The following is a 12,889-nucleotide window of genomic DNA, read 5'->3' as shown; positions in this document are numbered from 1 at the left end:
CTTAAGACTACCATCATGGGAGGGCTTCTCTATCATTTCCAGTAACCACTGATCCTAACTGATGCACCACTGCTCTTGGGGTTCAGTGCAAATGTCCTTCCATGGTCTAGCCTCACCCCTTCTGAACCTCATAGTGCGATACCACTGTGCCCTCACTGACCATGCATTATCCACACGAGCTTTCGTTCCGTCCCTCTGTTACAACCTGACACAGAACCTTGCATGGATTGTTTCCTCTGCCTGGTACGCTCTTCCCCTTCCTCTGACCAACACCCTTCTGATCTCAGCTTCAGTATCAATGCCTTCAGGTTGGCTCCTGAGAGCCCCAATCTAATTCGAGTCCCACACCCTGCTGGTATTCTCTCCCATTCTTCTGCTCTGTAGTACTTAACACATATATTCGCCATTATACATTTATTGGTGTGTGTGTTTAATGTTTGTCTCCCCCACTAGACTGTAAGCTCTCTGGGGGAGGAGTCTATGTCTGTTTTGTTCACGGTTATGTACCCAGAATGTAGAATTGTTACATATGATAGGTAGTCTATAAATTCTAGTAAAAGGATTTAAACAATGATGAGGCAGCTCAGTTTGGGGAATTTAAGCAGCAAGCTCCAAATCCTCTGCCTAGGAAAGCTGGGTTTGAACTAAAGTTTGTCTCTCTTGTTCTAAGCTTGCCAAACAACTTTTCCTTTCGGAAGAAGGGAAGAATTTGCTTTTTCAGGTCAACGCACGTGTCCAGTCTCCTGGATGGTTAAATTTCTCATTAAAAATTAGTGAGTTGGGTTTTTGGTGCACAAATCCCATTTTCTCATAAGTTTAATGAAAGAGACAGCCTCCCTGAGTTTTATCAGCTCAGGGGTATTGGCACCATCAAGTCAGAAAATTGAGACCCAGACCCTGTCCCACACTACACTACTGATCTGCCAATAACCAGAATCCACACCCAGCATAGCTCAGGGGATGAGAGGCAGAATCAGATCAGGAAAAAGAAGAGTCACACCTGGAAGAAACTGTATGCACTAGCTAATACACATTGTCAAAAACTATAGGGAACATTTATGGAAAAATTTTAAAGGCTGTTTGACCAAGATAGGTAGAATATAATTTTGCTTCAGGTGATATTTATTGATATGTTTGCTCACCAGAGATCTACATGTAATGCAGAAGCTCAAACAGCTAGATACAGTTTTTAGTCATTGCAGGGTAGGGGGTGGATAATACAAATCTGGACCAAACATTGACCCATGCTAAATTATATTAAAAAGACCAAATATCCAAGAAAGCAGGAACTCACGGATCTCAGGAGAATAGAATGCTTTATTGGGTCCCTTGCATGCATCCAGCCCATCCATCCTCTCCCTGTCCTCCGACAGGACCCAGGAGGTGGTCTTGCTCCTTGCCACGAGAAATACAGGGGTGAGGTTCTGCTGGCTTTCCTCTCTAGGCCTGGAATGCTGGTTGGGAGAGCTGCTGTGAAAATGAGCAGCCTGATCTCAGCAGCAGAGATAGATACAAGGAACAAAGTAGAGGAGTCATCACAATGGTCATGGGCATGGAAACCAGACCTCGAGCGGTGGCTAATCAACCACTGGGTCCCAGGAATGAAGACCAGACAGTCCCTAAGATATTACCTAGTTATAACCATAACTAAAGACTTCTGGTTGGGCAAACAGGTCTGTCTCAAGCTGCCAAGGTGGAGTCAAAATCTCGCACTAATTTCCAGACCTTCAATGGAGAGTAAGCCAAGTATCTCTGAAGGGAAACCTTATTTTAACACTAAATGCATATTGTGAACCTTCCTTGGCCTTCCCTAAAGGGATCTGTGTCCATTTATCTGGGAACTATAGAAGGAAAAGAAAAATACCCAAACTTGGGGAGAGGAGTTCTGTAGGATACTGGCTCCAAGCTAAGTCCAATTTCTGGGGGCAAAAGAAAAGCATGTGGTCTGCCAACCAATGGGGATAATTAATAGACCAAATTTGCACCACAGTAGACAGTGGAATCTCAAAGCCAACCCAGGATTATTTTGAGTGAATAGTTGAAATGGATATATTTTGAAGGAGACATCCCTCCCACAATGGCACTCTGATGTGTGGGGTAAGAATGACCCTAGTAAGATAGGACAAGCACAAGCCATTGGAAGCCCCCTCCCTACCAAAATGGTACCAAAATGGTAAATCAAAAGTAGAACCGTATTCCTGGGGGAAATGTAGAAATCAGTGTAACTATCAAAGACCTGAGAGTGAAGTCATAGTGATTCCTACCACAGCTCAGCTTGACCAGTGCAAAACACCAAGAAGTCTTTGGATCGCTGTAAGCTTTAAAAAGTGATGTCTCCAACTGCAGGTGCTGTTCCAGAGATGGTCTTCTTGCTCAAGCAAATTCATCCAGCTCCTCACATTTGGTATGAATCCTTTGCTCTAGTGAATTCATTTTTTTCCTTCTATTTTGATGAACAAAGAACTTCAGAAAGAGTTCATCTCCAGCTGAATATCATAGCTGACCAGCTCTGTGCCACCACCTGGCCCACAGGGACACTGCCCTCGCCACCAGTGTTCCCTCACACTGACGGCATCATGCTGATAGAGCCTGGAGTCAGCAGTTTCCCTAGATGCCTTGATAAGACATATGTGAGTCAGAGGTGGGAGATAAATCATGTGAAAATGCAAAAAAAAAAAGGGGGGTCTTGGTAAATTCCTGGGGGTTGAGGGGTCTGATCAGGTCAGAATATTTCCTCCATAATGTAGAACAAATTACCGCATTTTTAATCCCTTACCACTAAGACCCAATTCCAGGCAAAAATGTCATTTTAGGGCATCTTGTTCCAACCCATGAACCAAATGACCTAGAAGGCCACCAGCTTTGGGTTGGGCCGAGAGCAAGTGAAGGTTCTCCGGCTGGGAGAATGGTTCTCCTACCAGGCCCCATGACCTGACAGATCCAAGGGTGCTTGAGGTGTCTGTCTGTCTGTGGCATATTGGGGAACCATGTGGGGCCTGTTGCTAATGAAGTTTGTGGCAAGTCCTAATAAGAAAAGTATGGCGGGGAAACTCAGGGTTCAGAACCAAGTGATTCTCTGGCCAACAAGTAACTACCATCCTTTTGAGACATGGCGCTCTGGCTTGCCACTGGGCTCTGGAGGAGCCTAAATGCTTGGCTACAGCATAGCAGGGGGCCATGCTGCCCCTCATGAACCGGGCTTAGCTGATCCACCCAGCCATAGTGAGCCATGGCCAAAAGCACTCCATCTTCAAGGGGAGGCTCCAGGATAGGTCTCTGAAGGCACAGGTAGGCCATGGGTGTGAATTCCTCACTCATTCTTCCATGCTCCCTCCTCCTGACCTGCAGCTGAGCCTCCCCTGAGTCTACACCTATCACTTCAAGAGGGCAGGAATCTGTCTCGACCACTATGGGCCCTTCATCTGGATTTGGATTTGCTTTCCTTATCCATCATGCCTCCCACCATCAATATCCGTGGACTTATCAAATGCTGTAAACATCAATGTGGCATCCCCACATAGGGCATCCAACCAAAGAATGCATTCTACAGCAGAAGTAAAGTGATGGGTTGATGCCTATGGCATTCACTCATCTGGTCAGGATCCCAGCAGTCCAGGAGCAGTCAGCTTGATAATATGATGAGATGGTTTGCTGAAAACTCAGTGAGGGCACCAGCTGAGAAACACCACCTTGAGAGGTTGGGTCCGACCCACAGGATATAGCACAAGCTCAGAACTGACATGCATCTCCTGGTGTTCGTTCGCCCTCACAGGCTGGGAAGCAGGCGGAGAGGGGCGAGCTATCCCTCCATCTCAGTGCCTTCCACACACCTGAGGGTTGGGACCAGGCTGGTGTAGAGGTTTTAGTCTCCAAGGAGACACATCCTCAAAATGTCATAGTAATACGTGAATTGGAAGCTGAGGCACACCCGGCTGTTTCGGGCTCCTTATAGCTCTGAGTGACACACAACAAGAGGTCATGGAGTAGTAGGATGGTTAACCCTATCGAGGGAAAATCTGATTGCTGCTGCTTGGAAGGGGGCAGGGCAGGGCCACTGCGGAGCCGGACTTCAGGACGGAAACTTGGGGTCACTCCAACAGGCAGAGAATCCCTAGTCAGAAATACTAGGTCTCATGACCTGTTCTGGAAATGGACTCCAGCCTTTACCAGTGCTTCCTTTCTTGCTGGGGTCAAGAATGTTGGTTGAAGATGGTTAATTTTACTCCCCAGGTTGCAGAATTTCAAAATGGGATTGTGATAGAAGGGGGAAGAGTGTCACTCGTGACACTGGACTTTGGAGAATGGTAGCCCCTGGACTTAGTCACTGGACGTGACTTTGAATGGTCTCCCCAAGCAGAGTGGAATTTACTCTTGGTTGTATGTGGGAGAGTCATAATACATCAGGTGGGAAGAACAGTGTGTGGGTGGGTGGGTGGGGATGGGGGAGTGTCTCTGCTGTTGCCACCAAGTCCTTTTCTACCCTCCCCCTCTCCACCATTCTTCCGGAAAGAATCCCGGTCCCTTGGAAAACTGCCTCTGTCCCACTCCAGAGTGCCCTGAGCTCTAGGACAGGAATTTGAATCTCGAGTGAAGGGAGTCCCAATGGCTGGTTGGGTGGCTCAGCCCATGGCAGCAGCTCCCGGAATGCAAGCTCTAGAGCACCACTGACTCCCACCATCTCAAGCCCAATTGTTCAGCTCTTCCTTTGGCTCTGGGAGCTGCCCCAGCACCCTTCCCACGAACCCTTTTGCCTTGCTAAAGTGGGTCTGAGTCCATTTCTGTTGCTCAAAGCCCAAGGAACCTAATGGAAAGTCTCTTTTGAGTCCACCTCACATATCTGTGCCTCCCACAGCTGTCAACTCGGGGTCTGGCATGAAGGAGGTGCTCAGCATATGTCTGCTGAATGGACAGATGAATGAACGGATAACATTCCAACTCCCAGTTCACCAAGGCAATCTGGATCTGCAGACTGGGGCACATGAGGGCAAGAGGAAAAAGTGGGGAGAGTCCCCTGAGCACAAGAGGTAGAGAAGTCAGAAATGTCAAAACGGAGGGGCATACATGTCAGGCAAGGGAAGTTGTGGCATGGGGTTGTTGGGGAGTAAGAAGCCTCTGCAGCGTGGGAAGCAGGAAAGGGCCAGTGAGCAGCTGGCAGGCAGAGGCTGGTTGTCCCCGGGGCCGGCCTTGGGGCACTGGAGACAGCCAGAGACGCTGGACATTTCCCCAGAGCCGCCAGCTCTGCTCTTCCTTCCTGGGTTCCTTCCTTTGTGTTCCTCTCCCAAATGAAGGAACAATTCCAAAGACCTAAGTCCCCAGATCCCCATCAGCCCAGCTGGGCAAGCAGCACAGTGTCGCTGTGGTCACAAAGGCTGAGACTGAATGTCCATCCAGGAGCCAAAGCCTGGATTCATTACTGCAGTGGGTCCGGAGGCTGTAAGGCGCCCTTGGAGAACCTGCCTGGGGAGAGGGGGCCCTGACCCCATACACCTACAACCATACCAGATGAGGGCGAGCAGGGTACACAGTGGCTGCCTTTATTGCATTCCAAGGGGAGCTGGCTAGCACCAGGCCCATCCCTTCCCAGGCCACCAGGAGGGGCTCTCGGGAAGGCCCCGGGGTGCTGGGCGGAGCACAGCAATTCCTTGGGAGCCCATATGTGAAGCCCCAGAGCTGGAGCCCCGGGATCAAGAGCTAATGGCTGGGGCAGGCGTCCTACTTCCCAGGCACAGGGACCCCTCAGCCCAGCCTGTGGGTGGACTGCATCCTTCCTCCAACTCCCCAGTGCACTCCCCTTCGGAGACCAGCCCTAGCCCTCCATCCCTGCTCTAGAGGGGATGTGAACTTCACTGTGACTGCACATCTTTCCAGGGCGGAGCACCAGGTCCTTCCGAGTCAACGCCTGCCCGCTGGCCGGGGCTGCTGACACAATGCTCATGCCACCTCTCACCTCTCCCGCAGGGGCAGAGGGCCTGGGAGAGGCAGGGGAGGCGCGGACTGGTGGGCAGGGTGCGGAATCGGGCTGGGGAAGTGCCTGGGCAAGGGGACAAGCAGAGAGGCAGCGAAGGAAAGGCAGCAGGCTGCCAGGCAGCTGGAAGCTGGGGATGGGAGATGCGGGGGCAAAGGAGCACGGGAAGCAGGTGAGTGAGTGCCTGAGTGCTGGGGGAAGGAAGGGCATGAATACGCATTACCAAAGACCACCGCACAAGAACAAGACAGGCTCTGGAAGTGTCCTGAGCCCCATCTGGGCTCAGTGACAGGTTAGTTGCAGGACACGCTGGGAGGCACGAGGCCAAATAGCTGGAAGGAGAAGGCTCCCTGAGAGTCACCAGGCCAGACACAGTGCAGGACGCCCAGAGCCCCAAGGACAGGGAGAGGTCAGGGCCAAGCAAAGTAAAGGGTAACCACTGGCCGGTGTGCCCCCCAGAGTACGATATTCACGGCAGGGTCTGGCGGGGCGGGGGGCTGGGTGCGGAGCTCATGCAGAGGACTCGGGGAGCCTCCAGCAGTGGCCAGTGTAAACTTCAAGGAGGGCCGAGGCCACCAGGCACGTGGGGATGGGGCCTGGGAGCCCCGGCTGACGGTGGCACCAGGAGAAGCCCCCCGGGTGTCACCATGCACAAAAGCCATCTGATGAGGAGTGGATTGCGGAGAGGCTGCTCAGAGAGGCCCCCCTCGTGGCGCCTCCTCAGCGCACCTTCTCTGGTTAGTTCCGTAGTTCTGGAGTCTCCATTGCCTCGAGCTGCTTCCTTGTTGGTCTGCTGCTGGGTGGAGGCCCCCAGCCTCCTGTGGGGGCTACCGCAGGCCCTGCACCTTGGAGCTTGGAGTACTCTTCCGGGTGCCCAGGGGACTGGGGAGGCCTTTCTTCTGGGGCTGAGGACTCAGCTGGCCGCCCTTCCTGCCAGTGGATGGACTCTTGGAGCCTTTGGCCTTGCCTTGAGGGTGGGCAGTCTCAGGGCCCTTGAGCGGTTTGAGCCCCAGCATCTCACAGAAGGGGTTGCACTGGTGGGAGGAGGCAAACTGGTCCAGCAGGGCAGGGAAACAGCTCTCCTTGAGGCCTTGGTATCTGCAGCCAAACAGTGAGAGCTGAGCGGGAGTCCCACCCAGAGGGAGAGCCCTGGGGGGGCCTACGGTGGGGTGGCCATGGCCAGGGTGTTATGCCCCATCCTTTCGGGGGTGCTGGGGAGTCCAGCTGGGTACTACCTCAGCTAGCAGCACCCCAAACCTGAATTCTACCCCAAAGCCCCATTACACGGTGGTGCAGGAATTCAGCACGTCCACATTCTCTGGTGTGAGGGTGATCCGCCTTGTTAGTACAAACTAGAGCAGACTCGGCGTCCCCATTTTACTCCCAGGGCCTTTGCTCATCCGCATCATGATGAGCCTTCTCAAGCCAGAAGGAAGAGGAGCCCAGAGGCGCAGGTGATCCTCTGTGGGGGCATAGATACTGCTGGTCCAGACCTGGCGTCAGGGGCACGGTGGGTGGAGGTCAGCGGCCCCCGGGACGTGGCTACATGGCCACCGGCGCCCCAGACCCCATCTGGCCTCAGGCCCAGAACCTTGAGGAGGGAGACCCAGAAGAACTCGGATAATTTTACACCCCGAGAAGATTCTCAGAGGGCCTTCTGGCCCCGAGAGCTACTCACCCTCGCAGTTTGGTAGCAATCTGCACATCGGTCATCTTCCAATCCACCCCTGGAAAGAGACAAAGCTGGAAGGTGGGGCAGCCTGGGTCGGTTCCAGGGCCCCCACCTCTCCAAAACAGGTATATCGCTGGACGGGAGCGTGCCAGGGTTCAGGGCACATCCTCACTTCCGGCCAGGCTCACACGCAGTGTGGGCATCTCGCTATCGTTAGTAGTAATAAGACCCCCTTTTGCGGGTGAGGAGACAGGCTCGGAGGTCAGGGGCCGGAGCAAGGTCACATTCATTTATTCATTTGCTAACTGTGCACTGAGCATGTGCGGTGGCCACTGTGAGGCAAAGTACAAGTTCAGTTCTTGCGCCTAGATCCCAGCCCCCTCCAGCTGTGCAATCCTGCTCTACCGGAGACATTAGGCCACAGGCTGGGCTGGCCGCTGGCTTTGAGCTGGCATGTGCTCCTCTTCCTCTCCGGGCAAGGGAGAGCAGGTAGCAATGTGGACGTAAACCAGGCTGGACCAGCAGAAAAGTAACAGTGGGGAAAACCGGCTTCTACCTACTCACACAGGCAGCAAGCCCGCACCCCAAGAAGCCAAGACCAGGTGACGGTGTTGGGAGAACAGAGCCAGGCAAAACGGGCCCTGGGGGACTGGCCTCCCCAGCCTGGCTGGTATGCCCCGGCATCCTAGCATCCACACATTAGAGGGGGAGCCTCTCCCCACTTTCAAACCGTCCTGTCACATCCTTCTGGGGGCCTGCCTTTCATGACCAGGGCTCAGCGCCGGGTACGACAGATGAGAGTCGGGCACACGTGGGCCGATGTCAGCCCCAGCCCTTCCGAGCTGCTAAGAGCTACGAGAACCACCTCTAGCCCTCAGCTCTCAGAGGCGGGTAATGCAGGGGGGGTGAGAGCCTCACGGGGTGTGCAGGGCTCTAGCTTAGTGTCTGAGTCATAGTGGTCGAGCAGTTAGACGTTAGTCCCTGTCATTTCTCTCTCGGGGGCGCCACCTTCCACCCTGCACCCCGGTAACCATGGCCCCCTACGTTTGCACAGAATTTTAGTTTGCAGAAGCGCTCACAGCCACGGCCTCACTCAGTCCTCCCAGCCAGTCTGAGGGGTAGGGAAGAGCCGGTCACTCCGTGGGGGGGAAAGTGTGGCGAGGCTCAGAGAGATTGTGGAAATCGCCCTGCCTGAGCTTTGGCTTTCTCCTGGGTCTCCAGAGACCAGCTGGAAAGCCCTGAGACATAGACGAAGGCCGGATTTCTTTGCGTCCCAGGTCTTTCTACTGCATCGCATTATCCTCTCATTTTCGAAACTGGTGTACTTATCACAGCTTCTTGAGGACAGTGAGGATTCCCGATTCACCTTTTTACCTTCCCAATAGTGGCTAAATGATGGACGGATGGAGTCAACCAACAGAAGGAATGACAAAGGCTGAACGTGCTACCAGCCCCCCGTCAATATACGGAGTTACATACACCACATTTATTGTGCCGCTCAACCCCAACGAGAAGCACATTTAAGCCAGTTTTCTATCTCTGGCCCTTGGCTTTCTCACTGATTCACATCGGGGACCAGATATGGTGATGGGTGATACTCCCAGCATTCTTCTCCTCCCACTGTAGAGAAACTCTCCTTTCCTCTCCCCTGCCCGGGTCTGGCTAGAGGGCAGCCTGGGAAGGACTGGGCAGAGAAAGGAGGATTTGTGCTTGCTGGCCTTTGTTGGGGGGAGATCTGAGGAATGGGAGAGACAGAAATAAGAGGAAGCCACAGAGACTAAGTTGGTTCGCATAATAAAAAGCTAACAAAAGTGGAAGGAGGAGGATGTAGAGGAAGAGAAGGGGAAGAGAGGGAAGAGAGGAAGGAGGAGGAGAAAGGGAAGAAGAGAGAAGGAGGGGAAGGGGAGAGAAGGGGGGAGAGGAAGAGGAAGAGGGAGGGGAGGGGGAGGAAGGGGAAGGGAGGGAAGGAAGGAGGAGGAGAAGGGGGAAGAGGGGGAGGAGAGGAAGAGGAGGGGTAGATGGGGAGGAAGGGGAGGAGGGAGAAGGGGCAGTAAAGCTGAGGCGCTAGGACGGAAGGGAGAGTTTGGGAAGTATGGAGAGAAAGTGGAGAGCAGAGCTGCCAGGAAGGGAGGAAGGGAGATTTTGAAAAGATTTTGGCTGTGGCTGTTTAATTAGCTCCCATGTCATGTTCTTTGAACTAAATTCCTTCTTAACTGTAACTGGAGCCCAGGATGTGCTCCTGTGGATGCCACGGCAGTTCCAGACGAGGCCACTGAGGCCGGCTCCTTGACCTGGTCCCGGGCGGGGGCGGTGGGGGGAGGCAATGCACGCGCAGCCCCCTACCTGCCAAATCGGTGACAAGGAAGCTGCCATTTGTCCACAGGTAGAGCCAGTGCTGGAAGGTCTGGCATTTGTGCTGGACCTCGGAGCTGCAGGATGCTTCCGGGGCGGCCGCGCAGGCCCCCTCCCGAGAACAGTAAGGCTGCAGGGGCTGGCCCAGGTCCTCCTCCAGGGTCGCATAGGGGATATTGTTGGCAGGCCGGTAGATGAGGTACAGTGGGAGGATCCTAAACACAGTTCCACTCCGCTGTGAACAGAAGTACGGCCCCAGAGAGCCGCCCCCCCCCGCCCCCGCCACTGCAACTCCACTCTTGGGTTGGAAAGAAGGGTCCTTCCAAGAATGGAATTCTCAGCTCTGGGACCGAAGGACAGGGATGGAGGCCAGCTCTGCTCTGAGCTCAGGAAACGGAATGAGGCCATTGGCTTCGGGGTCCTGTCCATGCCCTGAGCTCAGTGGGATTCGAAATGAATGGTGCTGTAGCCCCAGGAGAACCCTGAGCTTGAGTGAGGGACCCAGACCAGGACGCGGCCAACAGAAAGGAACACCTCTAGAGAGGATGCTCCATGCCAACCAGACCCCAGGGTTCAAGAGTCAGAGTTCAGGTCTTAACATGGAAACAGCGACCATTTACAGCTGACTCCTACAAAAACCTACACGGACACCTACTGCCCACGGAAGGAGTCCCGACCAGCTGGCCTGGAGGTTTACCCCACCCCCTATCACCTTCGGAGAGTCCCGGCATCCAGCCACCCGCAGACACGGAACTAAAGGGTGGGGAACTGGGGTGAGTTGGGGGAGACCCAAGAGCAGGGCAGAGGCTTTTCTAAAGTGGGCGGTTAATCTTGAGGTCTTTATTTCTAAATTTTGTGGGACCATTGAGCCGAGCATGGGGTTAGCTGTGGGCCGTAACTCAGGATGCCCCTGACGGACCCTGAAATCACTGTTCTGGGCAGAAGCTCGAGTCAGCAGGTTTGCACACCACGTGCCCCCCTTCGTGTGCACTTACTCGGGTACCTCCCCAAAGCCAGGGGCTGCCTGGGCTTCGGCCGCAAAGATCTTACAGTACTCCCGACTCATGTTCTGAATCTTGCATCCCTGTGGGTTAAAGAGAACGAAGTCTGGTCAGCAAGGGTGCTTCGTCGCTCTCCATCATGTCCGGCTCTAAGTGGGAGGGCCATCTGCCGGGGGACTGCAGGGGGTACTCCAGCCCTGGGAAAGGTGGGGTTCACTCCTTCCCTGCTCCCTGCTCTGCACCTGAGTTTTCTCATTTGCAAAACAAGAGGCCGTGGGCTTGTTTTCAAAGTGGTTTCCAAATTGTGTTCCCTGGAGCCCAGGAGGCAGTGCCCCCGGGGCCTGGCTGTGGGGAGCAAGGGAGACACCTGGACGGCCCACCCCACCCAGTCACTCTCCTTTCATCTCACGCAGAGGCTCCCTGCAAGGTATGGGTGAAGGCAATGAGAAAGGTTTTTGCTACAAAAATATGGTTTGAAAACTATGGCCCCACATAGCCAAGCTCTTCTCGAGACCGGTCCCAGGAACCTCATGAGGTTGACGCAGCGGCCTCTGCCTCCAGCCGGACCCAAGCTGGGGAAGGGAAGGAGGTGACAGTAGAAGGAGGGACCGGGGATGGGACACTGTACCTGAATGGTGACGTCGTAGTTTCTGCCCAGGAGAGAGGTCTCGCTGCTGGGTCCAAACACAAGCAGGCTGGACACCTTGATGATGCACGTACGCCCTGACTCGAAGATGGGCTCCAGCCCGTAGATGACCTTGGCCTGGGAGGCCTTCCGAAGGCCATACCCATGTCCAGCCCCTCGTAGCTCCTCGCTCACCAGGCGCCCAAAGAGCTTGTCCCCCCAGCAGCCAGAGTCAGCCAGACCCTTAGCAAACACCATGGGGGTCATCTCAATCTCCTCTCCAACTGCAAGGGAACAGGGAAGATGTGGAAAACTAGAAGTTGCTGCCCCACCGAGGTGGGTCTGTCGGGCAGGGAGAGCCAGAACAGTCTCCCACCCACCACTCTGGCATGCTCACTTGCGCCCATGACTGCTCTTTGGGGGTCCGTACACCGCGGGGCCCAAACCAGCCTGTGAGCTCCCGAGGGCGGATCTGTGCCGAACACAACCCCCACCGTTTAACAGTGCTTGAGTGTGCCCGGCACACAGCAAGGACGAGGTCAGTGTCTGCACAAGGCACGGCTTTTCCGTGGAAGCGGCAATCCATGCATGGATTTTGTTTGGGAATTAGGTGTTTTGATCAAATGAATAAATGTCTCCATCTCAACCAACATGTTTGACGGAAACAGTCTGCAGGACCAATCCAGTAGCATGAGCTGCCCCAGTGCTCAGACTGTGATCCCTACAAGCCATTTCCCTGTCAAGGGACCCCAAGCTCCCTAAAGAACCGGCTGATTCCAGGTCTCAGGCAGGAAGTGGACTCGATGGACCTAAAACATCCTGCCTGACCAGAGAGCAAAGAAGCCACTTTTAAAAAACTCCTGAGGCTTGTCATAAGGACGCAAGAGCCAACTTTCTGAAGGGGCTTCCACGGGCCCAAATCAATCATCCCAACCAAAAAGAATGATTTCTACAATGTGGCGAACATATCAAATATGTTTTAAAAATTACATTCTTAATTGTATTTGGAAAAAACTCAGTCCTCCCTCCCCACACACAAAAAAACCCCAAACCTCATTGGTGACCTTTGGAGGATGCTAGGACACCAACTCAGGGCAACGAAAGGACCATTTCTTGTTTACAAAAGAAACTCAATGGATGAATGAAGAAATGACAGAATTAAAATACTCCAGTTGTAAACCCTAATGAAATCGTGGATTCAGGCAATAACTGGTAGCTGCTAAAACCTCTAGGTAACAAGTATCAGATACAGTTTTTAAACTTTTTCAAAGATA

The 12,889-nt window shown here is 53.7% G+C and overlaps 1 protein-coding gene across 1 annotated transcript in view; it reads right to left on the bottom strand.

The window, feature by feature from the left end:
- Positions 1 to 1,101: 1,101 nt before the first annotated feature.
- ALPK3 (alpha kinase 3) overlaps positions 1,102 to 12,889 on the bottom strand; it is a 53,671-nt gene continuing 41,883 nt past the window's right edge. Inside the window, exons 10-14 of the mRNA XM_035024209.1 lie at positions 11,619 to 11,899; positions 10,985 to 11,073; positions 9,981 to 10,204; positions 7,644 to 7,692; positions 1,102 to 7,063 (exon numbers count right to left, since the gene is read on the bottom strand). Coding sequence (XP_034880100.1) covers positions 6,793 to 7,063; positions 7,644 to 7,692; positions 9,981 to 10,204; positions 10,985 to 11,073; positions 11,619 to 11,899 — 914 coding nt within the window. The 3' untranslated portion in view covers positions 1,102 to 6,792. The remainder of the gene's footprint in view (positions 7,064 to 7,643; positions 7,693 to 9,980; positions 10,205 to 10,984; positions 11,074 to 11,618; positions 11,900 to 12,889) is intronic.

Source organism: Mirounga leonina, unplaced genomic scaffold (assembly GCF_011800145.1).
Source record: "Mirounga leonina isolate KUSES-001 unplaced genomic scaffold, KU_Mleo_1.0 Mir_178, whole genome shotgun sequence".
NCBI lineage: Eukaryota > Metazoa > Chordata > Mammalia > Carnivora > Phocidae > Mirounga > Mirounga leonina.
The sequence above is the reverse complement of the archived record's forward strand: the minus strand, read 5'-3'. Positions and strand labels throughout refer to the sequence as shown.